Here is a 24780-nt window from a genome sequence, read left to right as displayed (position 1 = left end):
TCCTTCCCATCCCTATATTATTGTTGCTTGTTGGTCTTTCTCTGTGTGACATTCTTGAACTTTAGTTCTTTTGAAACAACTACAGTTTGAGGGGTTTTAGCAATTTCGGCGCAGAAACCGATTGTGCCGGTTTCCCTGCCAGAATTTCTCGGGGTCGCCGGACTGCTTCGGTTTGTGCCAAAAGGCACAACATTACGCAGTTTAGGTGAAACCGGAATTATTCTGGCGGCCCGGTTTGAAATCAACGAGTAAACCGTGTGTTGGTTTGAAACTCTATGCGCTGTTAGATTCTGGCATAGATTTCGGCATGACGATTTGTGCGATAGTCCAGTCTGGCGCCGCCGGTTTGGGTCACAAGAATTCTCCAAACGGCTAGTTTTCTCCCTTAGACTATAAATAGCCCTTCTTCCTCCTTGAGGAGGTACAGTCTCTCAAACTTCATTGTTGAACCGGAAAATCTTGCTTCCTCTTCATTCCCTCATGTGATTCTTGCATCTTCTCCAGGGATTAAGAAGAGGAGATCTAGATCTACAATCTCCACCAATCAATTAATCCTCTAAGTGAGGGGAGCTCCTAGGATCTAGATCTTAAAGTCATTTTTTGATGTTATCCATAGTTCTTCCTCTCTAGTTCCTCCTTAATTTTTTTGCATCCTTGCATAAGTGTTGAGAGCTCCATTACGATTAGTTTGAGTGAGAGACTATGAGCTTGTTACTCTTGGAGGGTGACCTCCTAGTTTTCTTGGTGGTTGGTGCTCCAGTGACCTGTTCGTGGAAGATTGTGAAGAGGCCCGAGCTTATCCTTCGTGGAGCTTGTGAAGTGATTGTTGTGCCATGACGGAAAGGCCTCTGTCCATCGTGGTATTGGCTTGGAGAAGAAGGTGAGCCTTCGTGGCGTCTGGGAGATCTTCGTGGTAGCCCGCATCTATCCAACGTATCTACGTCACTTCTTGCGAGGGAACCTGGAATACATCTTAGTCTCCGCGTGACTCGGTGATCTCTATACTCGAGTTTACTTTCCTTGTGATAGTCATCGAGCGTGAAGTATGTACCTCTAACTTGCTATCACTTGTGTTTCATATATTTTGTGCCTATCTTACTTAGCTTAAGTTGTTGTTTTTGCACTTAGTTGAGCCTAGCAGAATTAGGTTTTGTGCCTTTAAAATAAATATTCATTCAATTCCACATTCTTACAAGCCAAATTTGTAATAGTTTTAAAATGCCTATTCACCCCTCCCTCTAGGCGACATCTCGTCCTTTCACCTCTTCACAATCTTCCACAAAGAGGTCATCGAAGCACCAACCGCCAAGCCAACTAGGAGGTCACCCTCCAAGAGTAACAAGCTCAAGGTCTCTCACTCAAACAAATCGTAATTGATAGATCAACACTATGCAACGATGCAAAGTAAGAACACCCTAGGTGTTCAAATCCTTCACACTCAAATTGCACCAAAGCAACAAGTGTTGGGGAGGAATTAAAGAGGAAGAAAAATGGTGGAGGTCAAGCAAAGACTCCAAGATCTAGATCACAAGGGTTCCCCTCACTTAGAGGGGGGATGGATTGGTGGAGTTTGCAGATCTAGGTCTCCTCTTTCAGAACCCTCGAAAAGATGCAAGAATCATAGCAGGAAAGGTAGAGGAAACAAACTCAAAGGGTTCAATAATGGTGGTATAAAGATGCTCAAGAACCCTTAGAAAATGTTGGGGAAGAATCCCCTTTCACCCCTGGGGGCGGATTCTTCGGATCACATTTTATGTTGTGGGAGTTCCAAAGTAGTTTGTCCCGATAAACTTGTTGTCATCGCGTCAGCCAGGAGGGAGGTCGGCCAACCTAGCTGCTTCTTTGCAATCGGGGCACACCACTTTATTTGGAATTTGCTGCAGGTGACACTGTCCGTCATTGATTTTTTTCCGCATGTACAACTCAAAACTGACATACCCATCAACCGCAGCGTATCGCATGTTTACATCACGTAATGGCAGCACTCCAAGTGATTGTGGTTGTTACGAGGGAAACATCGTCTTCATGTTGTTGTAAGATGGGTTAATGATGATGGCTGGCAAATCACCCATGTGAGTCATATTGCCATGACCACTGAAATTGATCATATCCTAATGCCAATCCAGTCATGTTCAGAAATTGAAATGCCATATGCGGCAAACGTGACACACTGACACAGTGACGCCTAGTGTCAACAATTGTGAAACAAATTCCTTTTTTTTCAAGGAATTCTCGCAGTGCCAAACACTACTTGTCACTGCTCTTGCATGTGTGCTGGGTGGCATGCAATGCCCTTAGTAAGTTGTGTGCTTGCCTTGGTTGGAACTTGAGCTGAGTCGATCAGCTCGACAGGTTTGATATTACCCCCTGTGGTAATTTATTCTTGATTCTGACTAGTGGCATTTGCCACTTGTTTTTACCTTGATTCTTTTGTGTTTGTGCTTTTGCAAGTTTGCAGGAATTTAGGCTTGGGGATCAAAATCAGAGGAGCTTTTAGTTAGGATTTAGTCTAGGTTTATTTCTATTTAAAATCAACATTGTAAGTTACTTTTTTATTTTTTATTTATATTTTATAATTCCTGGATATTGTAAAGACAATGTATCATTGTGTGATGATCAATAAAGCTCAAGGTTTTTCCTAATGGGCTATTTGTAATTTGAATTCAAATACTCACTTATGTTCTATTATTATTTGAATTCGAATACTCACTTATGTTCTATTATTATTTGAATTCAAATTGTATTTCTATTTCTACAATGATTTCAATATTCATTCATGAGTTTATTCAAATTCAAATTTGAATATGAATTCAAATTCATCTCCCTTTCAAAACCCTAATTTCAAAAGAGGTCATGTCGAAATTTATCGCACTCTCGAAACCCTAAACCCTAATGGTAACGAGAGAGAAACTTTGACCCCCTTAGGTTTTGTGCAATTAAGTGCAAAATTTTTGCAAGTTTTGCGATGCAATGCACATCCCTTTCTAATTCTACCCCGCAATCTTTTGGAAACTTGGGGTGTTACATCCTTCCCTCCTTAAAGAAAATTTCGTCCCGAAGTTGTGGTTGGTGTACCTAAAATCTCCGGATATGCTTTTCTCAAATTCTCCTTTTTTCCCAAGTTACTTCTCTCTCGGAATGTTGTGTATGTGTGCCCTAGATGAGCTGGAAAGTTTTTTCTTTCTCACGCTTTATCGGTATGTAATCATCGGTAGATGTTATGGTTGCCACAATTATATTGTTTGATATATATATATATCCTAGGTTTAATTAGCCAAAAGAAAGTGGAACCATGTTTTTGGGAATAATCGTAGAAGTATCACATTGTTGAGCAAAGCAAGATAAAACTACGATCCCATATTCTCCATAAAACAAAACATAATATCTTGGGCAACTTTGTTAACAAAGCCAAACATGCAGTATCTTTGGTCGATCCACCATAACTGGCTGAGCAGGGAGCCCACGCATATCTTTATCATGGCTAATATTGAGTTTCACATAAGAAATCCATCTTCATTTCTTCTTCTTGATCATATCACATATATATCTTCAAATTGATGGTCTTGATGTCAATACACAAGGTACGTATATCTTTATCTTCATGGCATCCATACTTGAATCCAACACATGAAATACAAGTAGTACCTATGGAGTATTCCTTCATATAAACTCAATGAAAACATTAGTCCATAGGGGTTGTCATTAATTACCAAAACCACACATAGGGGCAATGTACCCTTACACCACATCGGTGAGTGCTCACTCCACAATGATACCCTGGTTGCGACACGTGCACTGGCATCTCACTTCGAGCCCGATGGTCCGTCCCACGGTGCCTTCACCATGGGGGCGGATTCTTCGGATCACATTTTATGTTATGGGAGTTGCAAAAAGATACCCATTTGCAGTAGTTTGTCCTAACAAACTTGTTGTCGTCGCGTTAGCTAGGAGGGTCGCAGCGTACTGCAGGCTTACATCAGGCAACGACAACCACTCCCAGCGATTTTCGGTGTTACAAGAGAACGCCGTCTTCATGTCGTTGTACGATGGGTTAATGATGATGGCTGCTAAATCACCCATGCCCGTCCTATTGCGATGACCACTGGAATTGATCATATCCTGAATGCCAATTCACTTATGTTCAGGAATTGTAATGCCATGTGCAGCAAACCTGAAAGAGTCAGCCCTACTGTTAATAATTGTGAAACAAATTTTTTATTTTCAAGGAATTCTCGCAGCGCCAAACAATATAGAAAATATATATGTATGCTGAAAATATATATATTTGCCAAGAAGAGGCGGAACCATGTTTTTGGGAATAATACTACTCCAGTAGTATCACATTGTTGGGCAAAGCAAGATGAAAACCAGAGATGAATATCGTCATCCCAGACCTGATTGATCCCAAATTCTCGCTGAAAAAAAAACATAATATCTTGTGCAACATTGTTAACAAAGCCAAAGCATGCAGTATCTTGGGTCGATCGATCCACCATAACTGGCTGAGCAGGGAGCCCACGCATAGATGATCGATGCAGTACCGCACAGCGTCGCCATGGCAGGCAAACAGCAGCGGCATATCTCCACCGCACAACACACCATCCACGTACGTACACCCTACTACTATCATCTTGGTGCACCTAACAGTTCGTCCCCTTCTCCAGGCTAAAAGAAAACTGCCAAAACGGCAATAAAGGCAACGCAAAAACAAAGAAAAAAGAGACCCCGAATTTCTCACCACGGCAGGCCGCAGATCCATCCAAACCTCGCGAAACCGTCCAAAACTTAAAATAAGCAGAAAAAAAACCAGGAGGGAGGAGAGAGAGAAAATAAATAAGTACAGTACTAAAATACTAGCTAGGGAAGTGGGGGTTGGGGAGGGCTTGGGGCCCACCCCGCGCGAGCGAGTTTTACTTTTCGAGCCGCCCGGTTTTGTCGTCTCCTCCGTCCTCCTCCTTCCGGCCTCCCCTATTACCTCCCGTCCTCGCGCTCGTCTCGTCCTATTCCCCAGTTCGTCCTCCGTCCCTCTGCTTCACGCCACAGCTCACCGCGCCCGCCGCCCTCTTAAGCCCCCCCTCCGCCTCCTCGTACTCTCGCTCTCACCACCTCACTGCTCCTGCTTGCTTCGCTTCTCCGAGACCTGATTGGTTGGCGCCGGATTCGGAGTGCCCCGGAGGAGATCGGCGGCGGCGGCTGGGGTTCCTGCAGGACTCGGTACCCGGGATCCTGCGCCGCGGTTCTTGGCTTTGCTGGAGGCCCATGCCCTGAGCGAGGCGGCAGGCTCTGTTCCCCGGGGAGATCTTGCAGCAGTAGCAGCTGAGGAGGAGCAGGAGAGAAGACCCAATCCATCCGGCGCCGACATGGCCGGCAGCGACGAGGTCAACCGCAACGAGTGCAAGGTCCGTCGCCCCTCCCCCCTTGTTTGGCGCTTCCTGCGCCGGTTTGGGGGCACTAGCGCAGCATGTGTCTCCTCCGTCCTTTGCTGTTTGGGTTCTCGTTTTTGGGTCTTCTTCCTTCCTTCCTTCCTTCCAGCGTGTGGTGTGGTGTGGGTGTGGGCACCCCGCCGCGCGATTCTTGATTTGTCGCCGCCGCTTTACTTACGATTCCGTGGAGGAGGGCCTGCGCTGCGGCTGCGATTTCTCGCTCCGTCGCTGCCTTTGTTTCCCCTTTGGGCTCAATCCCAATTTTATTCCCCGACGCCTTGCCTCGGTTGTTTTAGGGATGGGGGAGGCTACTAATACAGCTACCAAACAAGAAACAAATCAGTCATCCACATCCATATCCATCCGTGCCCTGCAGCGAGCGAGCTCGCGCGCCCCCAAAGCTTGCATCTTTTCTAGCTAGCGGCGGCCGGAACATGGCGCCTCGCATTGCGCTGTTGTCCGAACCGCGAAACAGCAGAGAAATAGGAGGCGCTTGCGGGGGAGCGCCGAGTGATTGTGCTTTTTTTGTTCGGACTTTTTTGTTGTTGTTGCTGGTGCTTGCTGATTGGCGGTGGTGGTCTCACTCCCTCACTGTTGCTGTTCTCGCTTTGTCGTGCAGACGGTGGTGCCGCTCAACACCTGGGTGCTCATCTCCAACTTCAAGGTCGCCTACAACATGCTCCGCCGCCCCGACGGCACCTTCGACCGCGACCTGGCCGAGTACCTGGACCGCCGGACGCCGGCCAACGCGCACCCCACCGAGGGCGTCGCATCCTTCGACCACGTCATCGACAACTCCGTCGGCCTCGGCGTGCGCATCTACCGCGCCGTCGCCCCCGCCCCCGTCCCCGCCAACGGGGCGGTCGGTGCCGCCGCGGCCACCCTGCCCATCCTGGAGTTCCTCACGGGCGCGCCGTCCGCGGACCCGCTCCCCGTGATCATCTTCTTCCACGGCGGCAGCTTCGCGCACTCCTCCTCCAGCACGCTCATCTACGACCACCTCTGCCGCCGCCTCGTCAAGCTCAGCAAGGGCGTCGTCATCTCCGTCGACTACCGCCGCGCGCCGGAGCACCGCTACCCGTGCGCCTACGACGACGGCTGGACGGCGCTCAAGTGGGCGCTGGCGCAGCCGTGCCTGCGCAGCGGCGCCGACGCGCGCCTCCGCGTCTTCCTGTCCGGGGACAGCTCGGGCGGCAACATCGCGCACCACGTCGCCGCCCGCGCCGCCGGCGAAGGCATCAAGATATACGGCAACATCCTGCTCAACGCCATGTTCGGCGGCACCGAGCGCGCCGAGTCGGAGCGGCGGCTGGACGGCAAGTACTTCGTGACCATCCAGGACAGGGACTGGTACTGGAAGGCGTACCTGCCGGAGGACGCGGACCGCGACCACCCGGCCTGCAACCCCTTCGGCCCCAACGGGCGGCGCCTCAAGGGCCTGCCCTTCACCAAGAGCCTCATCATCGTGTCCGGGCTCGACCTCACCTGCGACCGGCAGCTCGCCTACGCCGACGAACTCCGGGAGGACGGCCACGACGTCAAGGTGGTGCACCGCGAGAAGGCCACCATAGGCTTCTACCTGCTGTCCAACACCGACCACTACCACGAGGTCATGGAGGAGATCACCGACTTCCTCCAAGCTAACCTCATCTAGTACATACACTTCTGGTTGTCCCGATGCAATCAATCCATCCATCCATCAAATACTACTACTTCTACTCTACTGCTCTACTACTGCCTATAGGAACAAGAAGCTGAATCAATGGTAAGCTTGACTTATAGTACGTCTCTCTTATACTAGTACCGCCTAGCTGGGGATCATCTTGGAGCCCGGCAATGGCTCGCCGCGCTGTCTTTTGGCAAAGTGATCACACGCTCCAAACTGATGAATCCCCATGACTGTCTGATGATGATAAACAACTCGATGGCCTCGGGCCATCCATGGCCTTCGTCCCACTAATTGTTCTTGCTATCCATACATGTTTTGCCTGTGGCCAGTGCCTTCCCTCCGTCGTGTATCCGCATTTGACAAATCGGTTGATGGAGAGGAGCATATTATTTCGCCTTCATCTTCCTCCGCACCAGCAGCTGCTGGCTGCATCCTATGTCTATCTATCAGTGAGGAGATTGCCGTCTAACTATGTGTACAGCGATTGATCATCTACGATGGAGGAGGGTCTTTTGTTTGTTTGTTTGTTGCTGTTGATGTGGTAGCAGCTGCTTCTTTCAGCTACGGATTGGACGGTGCGAGCTCTCGGCTCTCACCCGGACCCGATCCGTGTCCTACTACCCATATGTGGTGATGCTCCAAGTCCAGTCTAGCCTAACTTTCTCGTCCCTTTTTCCATGTAATTCTGATGAGATCCTCCTGTACTGTCTGTATACACATTTCTCAACTGCCGATGCTGTAACCGCGTCTAGTGCTACTACTTTGATCAATATCCCTCTGTTTCTTTTTTTTCCCCATCCGCTTTGGTGTCGGTGAATGTAAAAGATGATTGCGCGCAGATGGCAGCGGTTTATCGCTTTCTTCAATTTGAGCATTGCGGAAAGCTTGATTAGGACTACTGTATTAGTAGTGGTACTCATTCAGTAGTACTGCTGGTTCAGTGGCCTGAGCTGATGATAATAACTGATTTGTCGTTTCCTCCACGGTAGCACGTGGCGAAACCTCCCTTGTACGGGCAGCTAATTCTGTGACGGGCGTACTTGGGTCCTGCGATGGGAGGGTGATTTGTCGCGTCCCCGCTCGTCTTACCGGATTTATCCCGTTATAATTGTGGATTTCGCTCAAACCTTTTTTTTTAGATAAAAGGCATGGACTGCCCGACTTTAAATTAATAAAGCCCTCAGGTTCAACAGGATTCAGAGATACATGCTGCGGCACTACAGCTTCGGCCAAGATAAAAGCAACAACGAACGCCACGCAGGCGGGAAAGCACAAAGGCTACAAGAACAGCATCATGCGTCTTGATCGGGTCTTCTAGGGCTAGTTGCGTCGTGCAGCCGCTTTAGTTCTGCCACCGCGTGCTCGAGCCAGGGACGATCCAGGGGCCTTGCTAGCGGCAACCACATCTGAAGAAACAGCATAGTTTTGAAAATAATGTTAGCTGGGTGTTTCATGAATTTTGACTCAATGGTCATCTTGTTTCTAAAAAGCCAAAGAGCCCAGGATTGAGCAATGAACAGACAGCCACACACATCGTCTAAATCTACCCGACGGACTAGAGACGATAGCGAAAAGCTGGGCAAAATTAGCGGGGCACCAGTGCACGGTCCAGCCAGGTTGGCGGGTAACGCTCCGGGCAAACACTGTCGGCGAGCACGTGAAGAAAATATGCGACTCATCTTCCGGTCTACCACACAGCTTGCAACATCCATTGCCAGGCCCCTGCCTGGAAGCAATGTTGATGGCTGTGGGAAGCTTGCCGAGCACAAGCTGCCAAGAAAAGATCTTGTTTTTAAGCGGGATCCGGGCCGACCACACATCTCGGAAATGAGCAACAGACGCCCCTTGGGCCAACTTCAGGTACATGGATCGAACCGAGAAACACCCAGAGGGTTCTAGGGACCAAGACACCCCATCTTGGCCCTGGGTAAGGATGGTTTGCTCGATGATGCCTCTCGCACTGCCGCCAATCTAGCACCCCCGAGGGTCGAGGGATCTCCGGAAGGAGATAGAGCCCCTAGCCCCACACACACGAGCCACCGTGCACATCCGAGCGTTGGCAATCGCCGAACGGGTTGGGGAATCTATCTTTAAGCGCGGAATCGCCGGACCATTTGTCCATCCAGAACATCGTTCGCCTCCCGTCGCGGATACTGTACTTAGCTCCGAGCTTGAAAAGGTGCTTGATCTTGTGAAGGCTACGCCAGAACTGGGAACCCCCTTGTCCCGTTCCCTCAAAAATGTTGTTAGCCGAGACGTATTTCGCTCTGATGATCTGGGCCCAAATAGGGTTATCTGGTTGAAAAAGCTTCCAAACCCACTTAAGCATCAGCGCCCAATTCATTTTTTTGGAGTTAAGGAGCCCCAGCCCTCCGCACTCCTTGGGTCTGCACACAGCCGGCCAGTTGACCAAGTGGTAACGCCTCTTAGGCCCCGTGCCCTCCCAGTAGAACCTGGCACGGTGATTTCGCTCAAACCTGAGTCTATGACTCTTTATATTTTCGAAATATAGTACAGCCTTGCACACGTTTACAAAAACACTTACATACACGATGCATGCATGGCATACCCTATGAGCACCTCCAAAAGACTGAGTCAAAAACTGATCCAGCGGATCTTGATACTAACGAAGTCATTCCAGCTGGATCACTCTCGACAGAAACACAGTCTTCTGTTAAACCTAGGGTTAAAATTCTAATGGTTAAAATGCCACTATCCGTCTAGCCATCTAACAAAGGTTGTCTCTCGAGTCTCCGCCTCCCTGATCACTCTGCGATGGCTGGTGCTGGTATGAATGTATGTGGCATTATTCTGCTCTCCGTGCATTTCATGCAAGCATTGCACAGGAGGTCATTGCTTGCCCATCTATTTCCGGCGACCCGTGGAAGACAGGTGTACGGGATGAGCTGAAACCAGAGACAGACAAAGAGCTGCAGCTATGGCCCCCCGTTAGATCCAAAGAATCGACAGCTAGCTGCGCCAATATGCAGAGCAGCAAACCATATCCGCGTTGCACAATGTGTCACGGCCATCTATCAAAACCACTACACCAAAACGCAAACCATTCATTTCTCATGGTTGAATTCACTTAGAGCATCTCCACTCGCCGGCCTAGCACCCCCTCTCCGGACCGATTTCTATCGTGGAATGAAGTAAATTTTCCTAGGTGCGCCCCCAACAGGCCATAAATCACCGGATCGGGCCATACTTTCATCTGGCGATCGCAGACCGAACCTAACGCATCGTGGAGCGACGGATAGAGAGAAAGGCGCGTGGGCCCCACGTCTGTCGGTGGCACAACACATATTCCCCACAAAGATTCCATCGTGCTGCACATACCACCTATCCCCGTGTCGCCGCCATCTCGATGTCGACACCACCCCTATCCTCTCTATCGCGTACACGCCGGTAGAAAGCCCTCACCCACTCCTAGCTACTGCCAAGTTCGCCGTCGTGCATCACCATCACTGTTGGAGGAGGAAAACGGCGTTGCTGCCGAAAATGAAGAGCACAATGATGACCCTCGCGTCCCTGGCCAGCCTATACGCCGAGCAAAACTCAAAGCCGCGGCGTGGCAGCTCTGCGCCGGGACGCCACAAGGCCAAGGCGAGGCATCGCCTGGAGGGGTTCATCATGCTGTTGATGACACTTGCCAAGGGATTCCCTTGACGGAGTGTCTTGATTATTTCCTCGACAACGATGCCAGAAAATAGTCTTGATGAGGTTGGGACTCCAAGTGCAGAGTGTTGTGTCAGCAGAGTATTTTTTCCACAAGGGTGACTCGAGGTTTATATTGAAATCTCGGGTAATTGAGTATAGAGTTATCTCCCCCTCTCTTCTTCTAGCAATCTTGCAAAATAAAACAAAGCCTTGTGTGTCCAACTCCACCGTGTGGTTGTCAAGCACAAGGTTTCGTATTAGTAATAGTAAATTAAGTAGTAACACAAGTAAAATAAACTAGACAAGTAAAGTAAAGTAAGTAAAAACAGTAAAAGGATGATTGGGTTTGGGTTTTGTGTGCAATTAAGAAAACTAATTATTTTCCTATTTTTGGATTAAAATAATGAAAATATAAAGTAACATAAATGCAATGGAAAGATGTTTCTTATGATTAAAATTGGACCGCGATTCATGGGTTCAATTGTCTACTCTTTCTTTAAAGTTGTAGATCACGTCCTAACATAGAGACGATGCAACATATCTCTCTTATACTCCACAAGAAAGGAAAAACTCCGTGCAATCTTGTATTACGAATTAACATAGCATAGCCGTACTTTGACATGGTGGTTGAATATCAAATATGCTTCCATGACCAAACAAGACCATCACTTTTGTCACGTGATGAACATAACACATGCATTCACTTTATCCCTAATGAGATAGCAAAAGAAAAGACAAAGACATAATAGATCATGAATTTGTTGTCAATAGTCAATCACTAAAACCATGCTAGTCCAACTAACACACTAGAAGTTGGATCAATACTTAAGAACGGGGTACATAATATGCATCTATTGATACATTTTGCACAAAGTATAGTCAAATATCATAGCAAAATATCATAGAATAGAGATCCACCATATATGAATTACATATATGGCCATAATCATCTTGGGCAACTCATATGGTACTAAGATCTATGAAGAACACGAGAGAAATAGATAAGGCTACTGCCACAAACCCGTAGTCTAGAGGTGGAATACTCCCCCTTGATCATGGTGTTGATGAGGAAGACGTTGAAGAAGGTGGAGATCCCTCCAGCGGCGGTTCAAGTGGAGTTTCCCCCTCCAATCTCCGCTGCAGCAGCCACCATTTTCGTGTTTCTGTGTTTCTGAGGCGTTCTCCTCCAGAGAACCCTCGGGGGTCATATATATAGTGGTTTTAGGTCAAAAGAAGTCGGTTCACGAAAGAATCAAGTGAATCATATGATCGGCGGCGAAGATAGGGTGGTTGGCGCGCCCTCTGCTGGGCGCGCCACCTGGTCTCTTTTGGGCCTCAGGCCCCTCTAGGTCTGGTCCAAGAGTCCATGTTGGTTCTCTTGATGCAGAAACGACGTCCCCGAAATCATAACTCGAGTTGACTCCATATAGATCTCTAAAAGTGACCTATACACAAAATAGGGTTTCCTGTTATGCAGAGTTATAACCTAAATAAAGGGGATCATTGCTAAATCCCCACAAATTAATATAAAACATGGAAATAACATCATATATGTTGAAAATATGTGGAAACATGTGTTAATAAAGTACATAGTTCATGTATGCACTTTACATGGATGAGCTGTACGCCGATTACTTCGCCGGTAATCTGCTGCACCATGAGCAACATTCCGGCGGCGGTTCAGGATGAGCCAGGAGATCTGTTTGAAGACTGTGTATGCCGTCCGGGACTTGAAACCCTACTTCCGATGCAAACTGGACTGCACCAGCATGATTGGATTTTCCTCGCTACATAAGTGCACGGTCGCCATGAGGTTGCTTGCATATGGAGCTCTGGGCAATAGTGTAAATGACAATTTGTGCATGGCCGAGAGCATCGCCATTGATTGCTTACACAAGTTTTGCAGGGCAATCATAGCAGTGTTTGGGGAACTATACTTGAGATCACCGACTGCTGCAGACACTGAGAGGATCCTTGCAATCAATGCAGCATAAGAATTTCCTGAAATACTTGGTAGCATTGACTGCATGCATTGGAAGTGAAATAAATCTCCATTTGCTTGGGCGGGCATGTACAAAGGCCACAAAGTTGGATGTAGTGTGATACTTGAGGCAGTGGCTACACATGATACCTGGATTTGACACTCATTGTTTGGAATTATTAGCTCAAACAACGACATCAACGTTTTGCAGTGCTCGCCTATCTTTGCCAAGCATGTTGATGACCATTCTCTCCCGGTGAACTATGAGATCAATGGGCGCCACTACAACACGGGATACTACCTTGCCGATGACATCTATCCTACATGGTCAACATTTGTGAAGACGATCTCAAACCCTTAGCTGCCAAAGGAAGTGTGATTTGCCAAGGAGAAAGAACCTACCAGGAAGGACGTCGAGCGAGCATTTGGTATCCTCTAGCAGAGATTTGCAGTTGTCCGGTTCCCATCTATGACTTGATCGAGGATCAGATGTGGGAGGTGATGAACTATTGTGTGATACTGCATAACATGATCATAGAGAATGGGCAGAAACATCCAGTTCCTGAGATCGGGTTGCTTCAGCCGTATCACCGACATGGTCCTCTTGCAGAGCTTGATGGTCAGGTGCCAGCATCATGGGCTTCCGTCCTAGCTATGCGCTAGGAGATCCGAGACTCACGTGTGAACCAAGAGCTGCAGGATGATCTGGTCGACCACCTATGGGCTCGCAGGGTGCAACAATAGTTGATGCACCATGATTTGTTGTGCTTTTAGTGTTGTCTTGATGTTGTGTTTGTTGAACTTTTGTTTTGTTGAAATAATGCCAAAACTCGGCGAACAATATCATAATTTTTTATGTTTTGTCTTGTGTAGTGAAATTGTGCCAAATTTTGGCTGAAAATTGGCTGATTTTGGCCGAATTCGCTCGGGCTTTGGAATCTGGGACTCCTCAGGCCAAAAATTACATCTATCCGGTGCATCTCCACTTGTGGGTGCTAAATAGATTCCTAGGATGTCCAACACGGATCTTAAAGCACCCTGACCAAAGGCGAACGTCCGAATCGACAGTTTCAGTAGAGGCTTCCCTATCCTGTTTTCGCCCACTTTTCTTGAACCCTTCCACATATCCCTTCTAATCAACACAACCATGTTTCAAATCAAAATAAGTTGCACATGAAAAATAGGTGCATCGATGATATGATTCGCAAATGCTTTGCTGATTAAATTTTCTTTGCAGGGTAGCTTGACCTCCTCATTAAGTACAACTCTCATGCTATAAGTTTTTGTTTTGTTTAGATGGATGTAGATAGATAGTGTGCAAATCGCTTGTATATTGTAACTTGGGCACATGTGGGCGTTCATTTGGGTCAAACTCTCAGTTGCCTCTCTTGATCATCTAATTCACCGGCCCACTATTTTGTCATCGTGTTTATCAACCTCTCACTTACCCTGTTGATCATCTAGTTTAGTGTTGCCCAACCTCTCACTTGCCTTTTTGATAATCTAGTACCTTATGGGAATGGTATATGTAGAAGTGGATGGATGATGGTGGAAATCCATTGTGATAACCGTCGTGGTCACCATAGTCGGCAGAGGCATGGTGGTATTTCCACACACCGCCGTGGTAGGTTTTATGCCGGCTTCGTCGGTGGCGGCGTGGTTGTGGTAGGTGAGATGTGGTAATCCATGATTTAACCGCCACGGCCACCATCGTCCGTGGCGGCATTGTTGGTATTTTCTTACGTCTTCATGGTAGGCCTTGTGCCTAGGTTCGTGGATGGTGGCTCGTGGTGATGGTTATGGTAGGAGAGAGGTGAAAGGTAAGGTCACCATGTAGAGAAGAGGTGAGACTATAGTTGTGCTCATATGCAACCAAAAAGACTGAGACTTGCATCTCTGCTATGCCAAAAAGTATTTCATGGGCTACCAAACGAAGTGAAAACATGACTGATTTAAACGGGCTATGACCCAGAGTTACCCTCTCGGAGCTTAAAAAATGCCCAGCCTACTAGACACACCCCTAATACGTAGACCTAATGGCGTCTATACCAATGTTCCCATGTAGTGTCTGGCAACTACGCTGTCGGACAAGCGTTTTGAGGGTGCCGACATATCCGTCGGAGGTTTGAGGCGAGATGCCCACACGGGCAACCCCAATAATAGCGGCCCAATATGTTTTTCTTTCAATTTCTAAAAGAATACAATATTTTGAATAAAACTTTCGATACCAACTAGTCTCACAAAACTATTTAAACAATATTACATTTAGATTTAGACAAATGCTTGGTTTTGTTAACATACATGCTCAATAGGATCCAATTGAAAACATTTGTATTCATTTTTTTCGAAAATCAAACAACATGTATTTCACCCTCTTCTTCTCCCACCCATTGATCTTGTTCATGTTGTGCATGTGGCCGACACAAGCGACTGCCTTCCGTCCAATTTGTATCCGCATTTGACAATTTGGTTGATGCAGAGGAGCATATGATTTCGCATTCATCCTCCTCCGCAGCTGCTGGCAGCAGTCTATCAATCTATGAGTGAGGAAATTGACATCTAACGTTACGTGTACAGCGACTGATCGGCGGGGAGGAAGGATGTGCGGAGGAGTCTCTTGTTTGTTGCTGTTGATGTGGCAGTTCATTCTTTCAGCTGCGGCTCTCAGCTCGCACTACCGATCGGTGATGCTTCCAGTCCAGTCTGGGCTAGCAGTACAAATTCTTATTTTACTTTTCTGGTCTCTCTTTCCATGTAATTCTTAGATCCTCTTGGAGTGTGCATATATGGAACATGGGGCTATGTGAACCCACTTTTTGAAAAGTTCCATTTGTGATATCAAAACATGTTTTAAAAATCGAAATACAAAATGATTTCCCAGATGATCTCAAATCTGTGTCCTGGACATGAGTTTCGTGACGAAAAAACTTTTTATTTTGTCTCGGCAAAAAAGTAAAATTTTGCAGGGCTATATAGTAGTATATATGTGACGTATTTTATCTTTTTTAGATTCTGAAATAAAAAAGTGGTTTCTCCGCGAAAACTTTCTACGCACACATGAAACGTGCGTACGTACCCGGATATTTTTATTTCAGAATTTTTTAACATTTGGAAAATGCATTTCCAACTAGAATTCACATGCACCCATATTCAAACCGGACTTTTCCGATCCTCTTGTCTGTATACACATGTTTGAACTGCCGATGTAACGCGTGTAATACTACTTTGATCAATCCCTGTTTGTACTTTTCTCCTCCACTTAGGTGTCGGTGAATGACTGAATGTAAAAGATGATTGCACGCATATGCCTCTGTTTCTCATTGCTTTCTTTAATTTGCACATTGTGCTAAGCTGGATTAGTACTCATTTAGTACTTGTACTACAGTACTGTATTGTATTGTTTCAGTGCTTTGATGCCTAAAGTTAGATTAGTGGTAGGAGTAAGAGCAAGTATAATAAGATCTAATCAGCTAGGTATAAAAGATAAAATATTTTTTCTTTACTTATTTGGAGGAGTGAGAATATAAGAAAGGAGATAAATTGGCTCTCACAGCAAGTACAATAAAATTTAGTAAGCAGGCTATAAGACATAAAATATTATATTCTTACTTAGTTGGATGAGAGAGATTATGTGAGAAAAGGGAAGTCGGCTCTCATGCAAGAGCCGACAATACTACACTTTTATAGTTTAGTATTGTACATGCTAGCTATAATTTGACTATAAATGACGGTGCAAACTACTATAGCCGGTTGATGGCTATACTATTGTTCTTACTCTCATGTAAGAGTCAGCTCTAGCATGTGGTCCTAGGCATTTTGTGAGTGTGAAATGTGGACACATTTTTAGAGTCAACTATTATATATAATGACCATAAGTTAATGGGCATAAGTTGGCTATAAATGACACGAAAACCACTATAGGTGGGTCTCCATGCATAGACCTATTGACCTCTTTTGAGATATTCTAGGAGACGATATAATATCTGGTTAGGAAAGAAATCACGGATTGTAAACCACCTCTCGGGTCGCCTCCGCCCAGGCGATCCTGGAAGCCTCCCATCGCTGCCGCCTAAACTCCCCCGCTCCAAGCCCCGCCAGGCCGCTGCCGCCGCTGATGCCAGCGGTGGTGGTGGCGCCCATCTTGCCAAAGGCGGAGGGCTGGTGAGGGCATGTACGGCCGATCTGTAGGGATTCGTTGCATAGAAAACAAAAATTTTCCTACCGCGAGAACGCAATCCAAGCCAAGATGCAATCTAGAAGACGGGAGCAACGAGGGGATGAACGAGACTCACCCTTGAAGATTTCCAAAGCCTACAAGATGAGGCATTTGTTGCTGCGGTAGATGATCACTTGCCGCTTTCAAAAGCGCGTAGAAGATCTTGACGGTGCCACAATCGGGCAGCACCTCCGTACTCGGTCACACGTTCGGTGTTGATGAAGACGACGTCCTTCTCCCCGTTCCAGCGGGCAGCGGAAGTAGTAGCTCCTCCTTGAATCCGGCAGCACGACGGCGTGGTGGCGGTGGCCATGGAGATCTCCGGCGGAGCTTCGCTAAGCGTTGCGGGAGAGGTGGAGGAGTGGGGCGGCTAGCGTTTGGGGAGAGGGGGTGGCCGGCCACTTAGGGGTGCGGCCAAGCTATGGGCTTGTAGTGGCCGGCCCCCTCCCCTTGCCCCTCATTATATAGGTGGAACCCCCAAGTGTTGGACTACAAGTCTTCGAATAAGACCCCAACCAAAAACCTTCCATGTGTAGGGAAACCTACCCAAGGTGGGATTCCCACCTCAAGTGGGACTCCCACCCTTCCATGAGGGGGGTGGCCGGCCACCTTTGGTGGAGTCCACCTGGGACTCCACCCCTCTAGGGTTGGCCGGCCATGGGAGGTGGAGTCCCTTCGGGACTCCGCCTTCCAAAGTGATTTCTTCCGGACTTTTCTAGAACCTTCCATAAATGCACCGGATCATTTTCAAACTTATAAAATGACTTCCTATATATGAATCTTATTCTCCGGACCATTCCGGAACTTCTCGTGATGTCCGGGATCCCATCCGAGACTTCGAACAAAACTTCAAACTCCATTCCATATTCAAGTTCTACTAATACGACATCAAACCTTAAGTGTGTCACCCTACGGTTCGCGAACTATGTAGACATGGTTGAGAACTCTCTCCGACCAATAACCAATAGCGGGATCTGGAGATCCATAATGGCTCCCACGTATTCAACGATGACTTAGTGATCGAATGAACCATTCACATACGATACCGATTCCCTTTGTCATGCGATATTTTACTTGTCCGAGGTTTGATCATCGGTATCTCTCTATACCTTGTTCAACCTCGTCTCCTGACAAGTACTCTTTACTCGTACCGTGGTATGTGGTCTCTTATGAACTATTCATATGCTTGCAAGCTATTTAGACGACATTCCACCGAGAGGGCCCAAAGTATATCTATCCGTCATCGGGATGGACAAATCCCACTGTTGATCCATATGCCTCAACTCATACTTTCCGGATACTTAATCCCACCTTTATAACCACCCATTTACGCAGTGGCATTTGATGTAATCAAAGTACCTTTCCGGTATAAGTGATTTACATGATCTCATGGTCGAAAGGACTAGGTAACTATGTATCGAAAGCTTATAGCAAATAACTTAATGACGTGATCTTATGCTACGCTTAATTGGGTGTGTCCATTACATCATTCATATAATGATATAACTTTATTATTAATAACATCCAATGTTCATGATTATGAAACTATAATCATCTATTAATCAACAAGCTAGTTAAGAGGCTTACTAGGGACTCATTGTTGTTTACATAACACATATGTATCAATGTTTCGGTTAATACAATTATAGCATGGTATATAAACATTTATCATAAACACAAAGATATATAATAACCACTTTTATTATTGCCTCTTGGGTATATCTCCAACACGATCTCCTCGAGCGGAGGGGTACGACACGATGGACCATGGGCATCTCGTGGAGGAGATGATGGAGAAGAGCGACGGATCGAGACAGCAATGTTGGCTGGCAGCGGCGCGACAACCTTTGATGGAAGATGGGCAGGCTGATTTGGGGCCAAACTGGGCCCAGTGGTGTCTGCCCGGTTGCCTATGGTGTTGCGTGGTGTCTGCCCGGTTGCCTATGGTGTTGCGTGGTGTCTATCGGCCATGTGGCTAGCTGTTCCGTGTTTGAATTTCCGAGTTCGTCTTCTTCTCCGCCGTCGGCCGGTGGCATGGGGGCTGCTTGCGTGGTTGTGAATAAAGGTGGAAGTCCTTGGATTCCTCTCTCTTCATGATGAAGAACTGCATGTCGCCGATCGTCATTGATCTTGGGTGGACTACCGTATTTCGAAAGACTCCGTCGGCGAATTCCAAATGGACGACATGCGTGGAGTTTGCTGGTGCGGATGGTGTTTCGGTCGCGCGCAACCATGTTTATTTCGGACCGTTTGATTTCAAAGGGGGTGTTCTGAAGCTCTATGGTCTGTTGCCATCATGGGGCATCCCTTAGTTCCACGATGAAGTCAGACGCAGAGATTGGTATGGAAGTCGGGAACTCGAGACTAGCAATGGAAGTTTGAGTTATGGGGTTGTAGTTACACATTCTCGATTGGTGATTTGTGACTTAGAGCGGCGAAATTGACAAGTGTGAGCAACAACACATGAGGAATTCAGTGTCTAAAGTGAAAATCTAAGGTCTAACCTTCATTGATTGTTCCTGGCGATAACCTTGTTGAAAATATTGTTTTGTGAGTGCAACCTTTCTCCGGGGTGAAAACCCTACGGTCTTTAATCGGGACAATGATGGTGCTTGTGCAGTGTTTCCTTTTTAGAGGCATCGCTTTTGGAGTTGATGGATTTCTGGTACTGTTTTGGTGGTGTTTGGTCGGATATTATAAGGAATTGGTCCGAGTAGGAGGACTTTGTTATGTAATTAGTTTTCCTTAAGAGTATAGCACGTGGTTTGAGAGTACTGTTGTTTGAGTGATGAATTGAGGTGATTATAATAACTGTTTGTCCTTATCCTCCTTGGTAGTATAGCACGTGGCATCCACCTTGTACGCTCAATTTAGGCAGCCAATTCTGTGACGGTCGTACTTGGGGCCTACCAGTTGTTGCGGACTTGTCTTTCCGCGATGCGAGCTTGATTTGTCGCGTTCCCCTTCGTTGTAGTAAAACGCGTCGAATGGCACGGTGGTTGAGCTCTGGATTTCACCACAATCCTCACTCTCACGCTGATGCTGGCTGTGGTTGAGGCTGGTATGATGAATGGATAGATGTGGCGTTATCTGCACGAGGGATCATTGCTTGCTAGTACCTATTTTGGGCGAGGTAATTGCACGAGAGGTACAAGAACTTGCATCTTATGTGCATTTTCATACAACAACTTCCAAAACATGTTCCACTCATACAACAACTTGTCCAAAATGTGCACCATTCATACAATTGAATGTGGTGGCGACACGTGGCAGTTTAGAGGCGGGAGAGGAAGTTTTGCATCGCAACGTTTGACAAACTGGATAATTACGAAGAGGTCCTCCCACCTCTCTGTATAACGAGCACGCAGAAATCACGCGCACGGACGTAGCCTTCCTTCTTTCTGTTCGTCGTGGGTAGCGAGGACGCAGCCGAGTTCGTCGACGGCGGCGGCGGACATGGCGGACGATCCACGCCGGCGAGAGTGGCGAGAGGAACCTCCGCAGTATGGTACGTCTCGTGGCCGTCCTCGTTTTCTGTTTCTCCTCTTCTTCTCCTTGTTTCTCCTCCACGGCCATGGATTTTCGTGGGGCCGATCTAGCCCTGTGTGGACGATTAGCTGCGCAAAATCAGTGGGAGACGTCGTTGTACTGCTTAGGGATGGGTTTGGGGAAGCTTTTGGTCAAGATGGTAGGTGTTCATGTGAGGCGCCACTGTTGATCGGAAAAGCTGCGATTTTGTGTGATGAACAAGTCAAATCAGCTCGGACCAATGCTTCTATTCCACTGGTTTTTATTGTGTTTGCAACAATGTAGCAGTAATCCATCTAGTTTATGCAGCTTAGGTCCAAATCGAAGCTGCACAAGTTTACTGTTTAACTGTTAACTGAATTTTAACTGCAAATGTAGAGGTGGAAAAGCTGCCATTTTTTATGATGAATAAGTCGAATCAGCTCGGACCAATGCATCTACTCCATTGCTGCTATTCTGTTTGTAACAATGTAGCAGTAATCCATCATGTTTGCTGAAGTTTATGACCAAATGGAAGCTGCACAAGTTAACTGAATTTTAACACTTGCATTTTTAACTGAATTTTGACACTTCCTGCAGATGATCCAGACAGATTTACTTGTTGAGTTTGAGCACAATGGGTTTTTCACGTGGTCTGAAGGAGCATTTGGAGTACATTGGTGGGACTGTGGATTTCTTTGACAATTGCAACACTGATACTTTCTCACTTCTCTGGCTTGTGGATTTTCTTAAGCAAGGAGGGAATGAAATGACAGAGAGAACAAAGTTCTACTGGTGTGTTCCTGGGACTGACATGAGAGATGGATTGTGTCTCATTGATAATGATGGTGACATTCTTGCAATGATGGCAGCTGTTAGAGAGGTGAAGACACTGTCAGTTATGGTTGATCACAACAACTTCTTGCAGGGGCTGAGGACAGATGTTGTGGTGCCAATTCCAAGGAAATACACTGCAGGTGGAGAAGAAACAGAGCAAGAGAAAGAGAATGTTGATGAAGAACCACTGTCATCTGCATGTCTGTCATCATCAGGAGAACCACAAAGTGAGGATGAGGATGATTCTGACACTGACAGTGACTTCTATGACAGTGATTATGATGCTGAAGATGGTGATGATGATCTGTTTGCAGACAACATTGACAAAGATGTTAATGACCACAATGAGTGCACAGACATTGTTGAGTTTGAAGATGATGTTTGGGCTTGACCATGATAATCTGAAACTGAGCAATGAGCAGCAGAAGCTTTTGGAATACATGTTCAAAGCATTCAATCCTGAAGTAGACATGGCAACCCCTGTCTTCAAAGTTGGAATGTTATTTTCTAGCATGGCTGAATTTAGGAAGGCTTTGACAGCTTATGGTGTGAATGAGAGAGTAAAGATTAGGAAGTCAAGGAATGAAGCAACTAGGCTTGATGCTCATTGTGAGGAAGGATGTCCTTGGATGATCAAGGTTTCAGAAGAGAGGAGGGAGGGAGCAGCATTGCAGTGAGCACACTTGTGAGAGGTACTGGGAGTTGAAGTCATTGACAGCTCCTTTCCTTACTCAGATCTTCATTGATGAATTCAGAGATAACCAAAAGCTTGGTTTGAAAGCATTTGCAGCAAAAGTACAAAGGAAATTCAATATGTGCCCAAACAGATTTAAGTTGGGAAGGGCCAGAAAGGCAGCACTTAACATAATCCATGGGGATGAAAAGGAGCAGTTTGCCCTGTTATGTGACTATGGGCGAGGAGTTGAGGAGAGCAAATCCTGGATCAAGATTCTTCACGAGCACCAATCAAATTAAAGAAGGCTGCAGATGATGTTCCCAAAGAGCATCTAGCCACATTGTATTGGTCATATGATGCATGCAAGAGGGGTTTCTTGGAAGGTTGTAGGCCTCGATATGCATAGATGGATGTCACATTAAAACAAGGTACAAAGGAAATTTGTTGACGAGCGGTAGGCATTGATCCAAATGACTCGCATCTATCCTATTGCAATGGGACTAGTAGAAGTTGAATGCACTAGCTCATGGGAATGGTTCCCGACAACACTAAGGGATTATTTAGGGATTACAAACATCGGTCCTTTCACTATTATGAGTGACGGACGGAAGGTATGTCACTATCTACTCAACACTCGGTCCTACTTATTCATGCCTTACATTCTTATTCAGACAAACTAGATGATTGAAACAGCAACAAACTAAATGCCTAGTGCTTTAACCTTTCCTATGATAAACTAGGCCCTTGTCCTTGCCTCTACCAATCTTCAGAGCATCTCTCATCTTCTTCATTCCCTTCTTCAGCCAGCACAACATAACACCAGCCTTCACCTTTTCTTCAAGATTTGGTGACACATGGTACCTTCTTGGCTTGTCTGTTGGTTTTGCTTTGTCTGTTGGAAGTTGGATCACCTGTGTAGTCCTAAAGCTCTCACCTAGCTGCTTCAGTGCAACAGCTGCTTCTTGCTCCTCCCTCAGCCTAGCAGCAGCTTCTTCCTCCTCCCTGCGCCTTGCAGCAGCAGCTTCCCTCTCTTCCAAGGTTCTCCTATGATACACTAGCAAGTGCTTGTCTGCCCTAGCCATGGATGCACTTCTGGACAGAGAGGCATCTCTGGAGCCAAAGGCACCAGTAGAGCCAGTGCTCCTCCTCCAACTACTGGCATTGTCCATCTATGCTTGCATTTCTGCTTCAGTACATGGATGCCATTTATAGGATGCAGCACAATGGCATCAGCACACAAGCTGAACAGAAGGCACACTTGCTGAACACATGTAGACAAGTCATTGAGTTTGATCTGTTCTGTCTAGCCAGAAAAGGGAAAAGAATATTCTCTATTTGTGCATAATTTACTTTTTCAGTCGACCTGCCATATTCTGAAGAATATTCTCTGATTAACATATTCTCTGAATTACAGGGCCTCATCAATGCAGTGAAGAAAGTTTTCCCTGATTCAGAACATAGGCACTGTGCGAGACACATTTACCAGAATTTTCACAAGAAACACAAAGGGCAAACTCTTAAGAATGATCTATGGGCAGTTGCAAGGTCTACAAATATTCCAACTTGGAAAAGAAATATGGAAAAATTGAAAGTGGACAGTGAAGAAGCTTGGGCATGGGTGGAGGAACTGCAGCCAAATACATGGATTAAAGCTTTCTTCAATGATTTCCCAAAATGTGACATGCTTCGAATAATCATTCGAAGTATTTAACGACTACATTCTTGAGGCTAGAGAGTTTCCTGTGCTATCAATGTTGGAAACCATTTTCAGCAAAATCATGCATAGAAATGTGGCAAAGCAAAAAGAGCGAGATACATGGGCTGGTACTATTTGCCCCAAGATAAAGAAAAAAATAGATAAAATGACAGAATGGGCAAAGAATCTAGGAGCATCACATGCTGGAAATGGTGTCTACCATGTCACATCAAATGAATATGAGAAAACCTACAATGTTGACATGGTCAGCAGGCAATGTGATTGCAGGAGATGGCAACTTACGGGGATTCCTTGTCATCATGTAATTGCTTGTTGCGGAGCGAGATAGACTCCAAGTGGACAAGCTTGTGCATAGCTGTTATAGCATAGACACATTCAAGAAAGCTTATGCATACAATTTGACTCCTCTTAGATCCAGGGTTCATTGGGAAAAAATGAATGGACCAATTGTGCATCCTCCAATCTAGACAAAGGTCATGGGAAGACCAAAGAAGAACAGAAGGAAAACTCCAGAGGAAAAGGAGGATCATGGAGTCAAATCTATCACAAGAGCAGGTGTGACTATGCACTGCTCTGTGTGTGGAAACCCCAACCATAATAAAAAAGGACATGCCAAGTGGGTATTGGATAACCTAAATGGAGCTACCAATGTGGAAGATGATGATGTGGATGATCCTTCTGTCATGCAGCACTGTTATCACCAGAATTTGACCGAGTCAGAGGTGGGCCGCGATCAAGATGGACTTGAAGAATATATATATAGAAGAAATACGTGAATCGGCCTTACATGCAAAGTTTGGGCTAGTTTGCCCTTGTATACGTAACATATTAGGTTACGTGTCGATTAGGAGTTGGAGTTTTACTCGTGCACGGTTAGGTGCACACCCGAATTAGAAAGTCCCCTGGACTATAAATATGTATCTAGGGTTTATGGAATAAACAACAACCAACGTTCAACACAAACAAATCTCGGCGCATCGCCAACTCCTTCGTCTCGAGGGTTTCTCCGGTAAGCACCATGCTGCCTAGATCGCATCTTGCGATCTAGGCAGCACAAGCCTATCTTGTTGTTCATGCGTTGCTCGTGCTGAAGC

At 46.3% G+C, this 24780-nt stretch overlaps 1 protein-coding gene across 1 annotated transcript; it reads left to right on the top strand.

The window, feature by feature from the left end:
* The first annotated feature begins 4973 nt into the window (after positions 1 to 4973).
* Positions 4974 to 7383, top strand: LOC124706541 (gibberellin receptor GID1-like). The gene is made up of 2 exons (XM_047238205.1): positions 4974 to 5399; positions 6043 to 7383. Exons 1-2 carry the CDS (start codon positions 5361 to 5363, stop codon positions 7075 to 7077), a joined length of 1074 nt encoding a protein of 357 aa, XP_047094161.1. The 5' UTR covers positions 4974 to 5360; the 3' UTR covers positions 7078 to 7383.
* The last annotated feature ends 17397 nt before the right edge of the window (positions 7384 to 24780 follow it).

Source organism: Lolium rigidum, chromosome 4, assembly GCF_022539505.1.
Source record: "Lolium rigidum isolate FL_2022 chromosome 4, APGP_CSIRO_Lrig_0.1, whole genome shotgun sequence".
Taxonomy (NCBI): domain Eukaryota; kingdom Viridiplantae; phylum Streptophyta; class Magnoliopsida; order Poales; family Poaceae; genus Lolium; species Lolium rigidum.
Note: the sequence above shows the minus strand (reverse complement) of the source record. Positions and strands in the feature narration are given on the sequence as shown.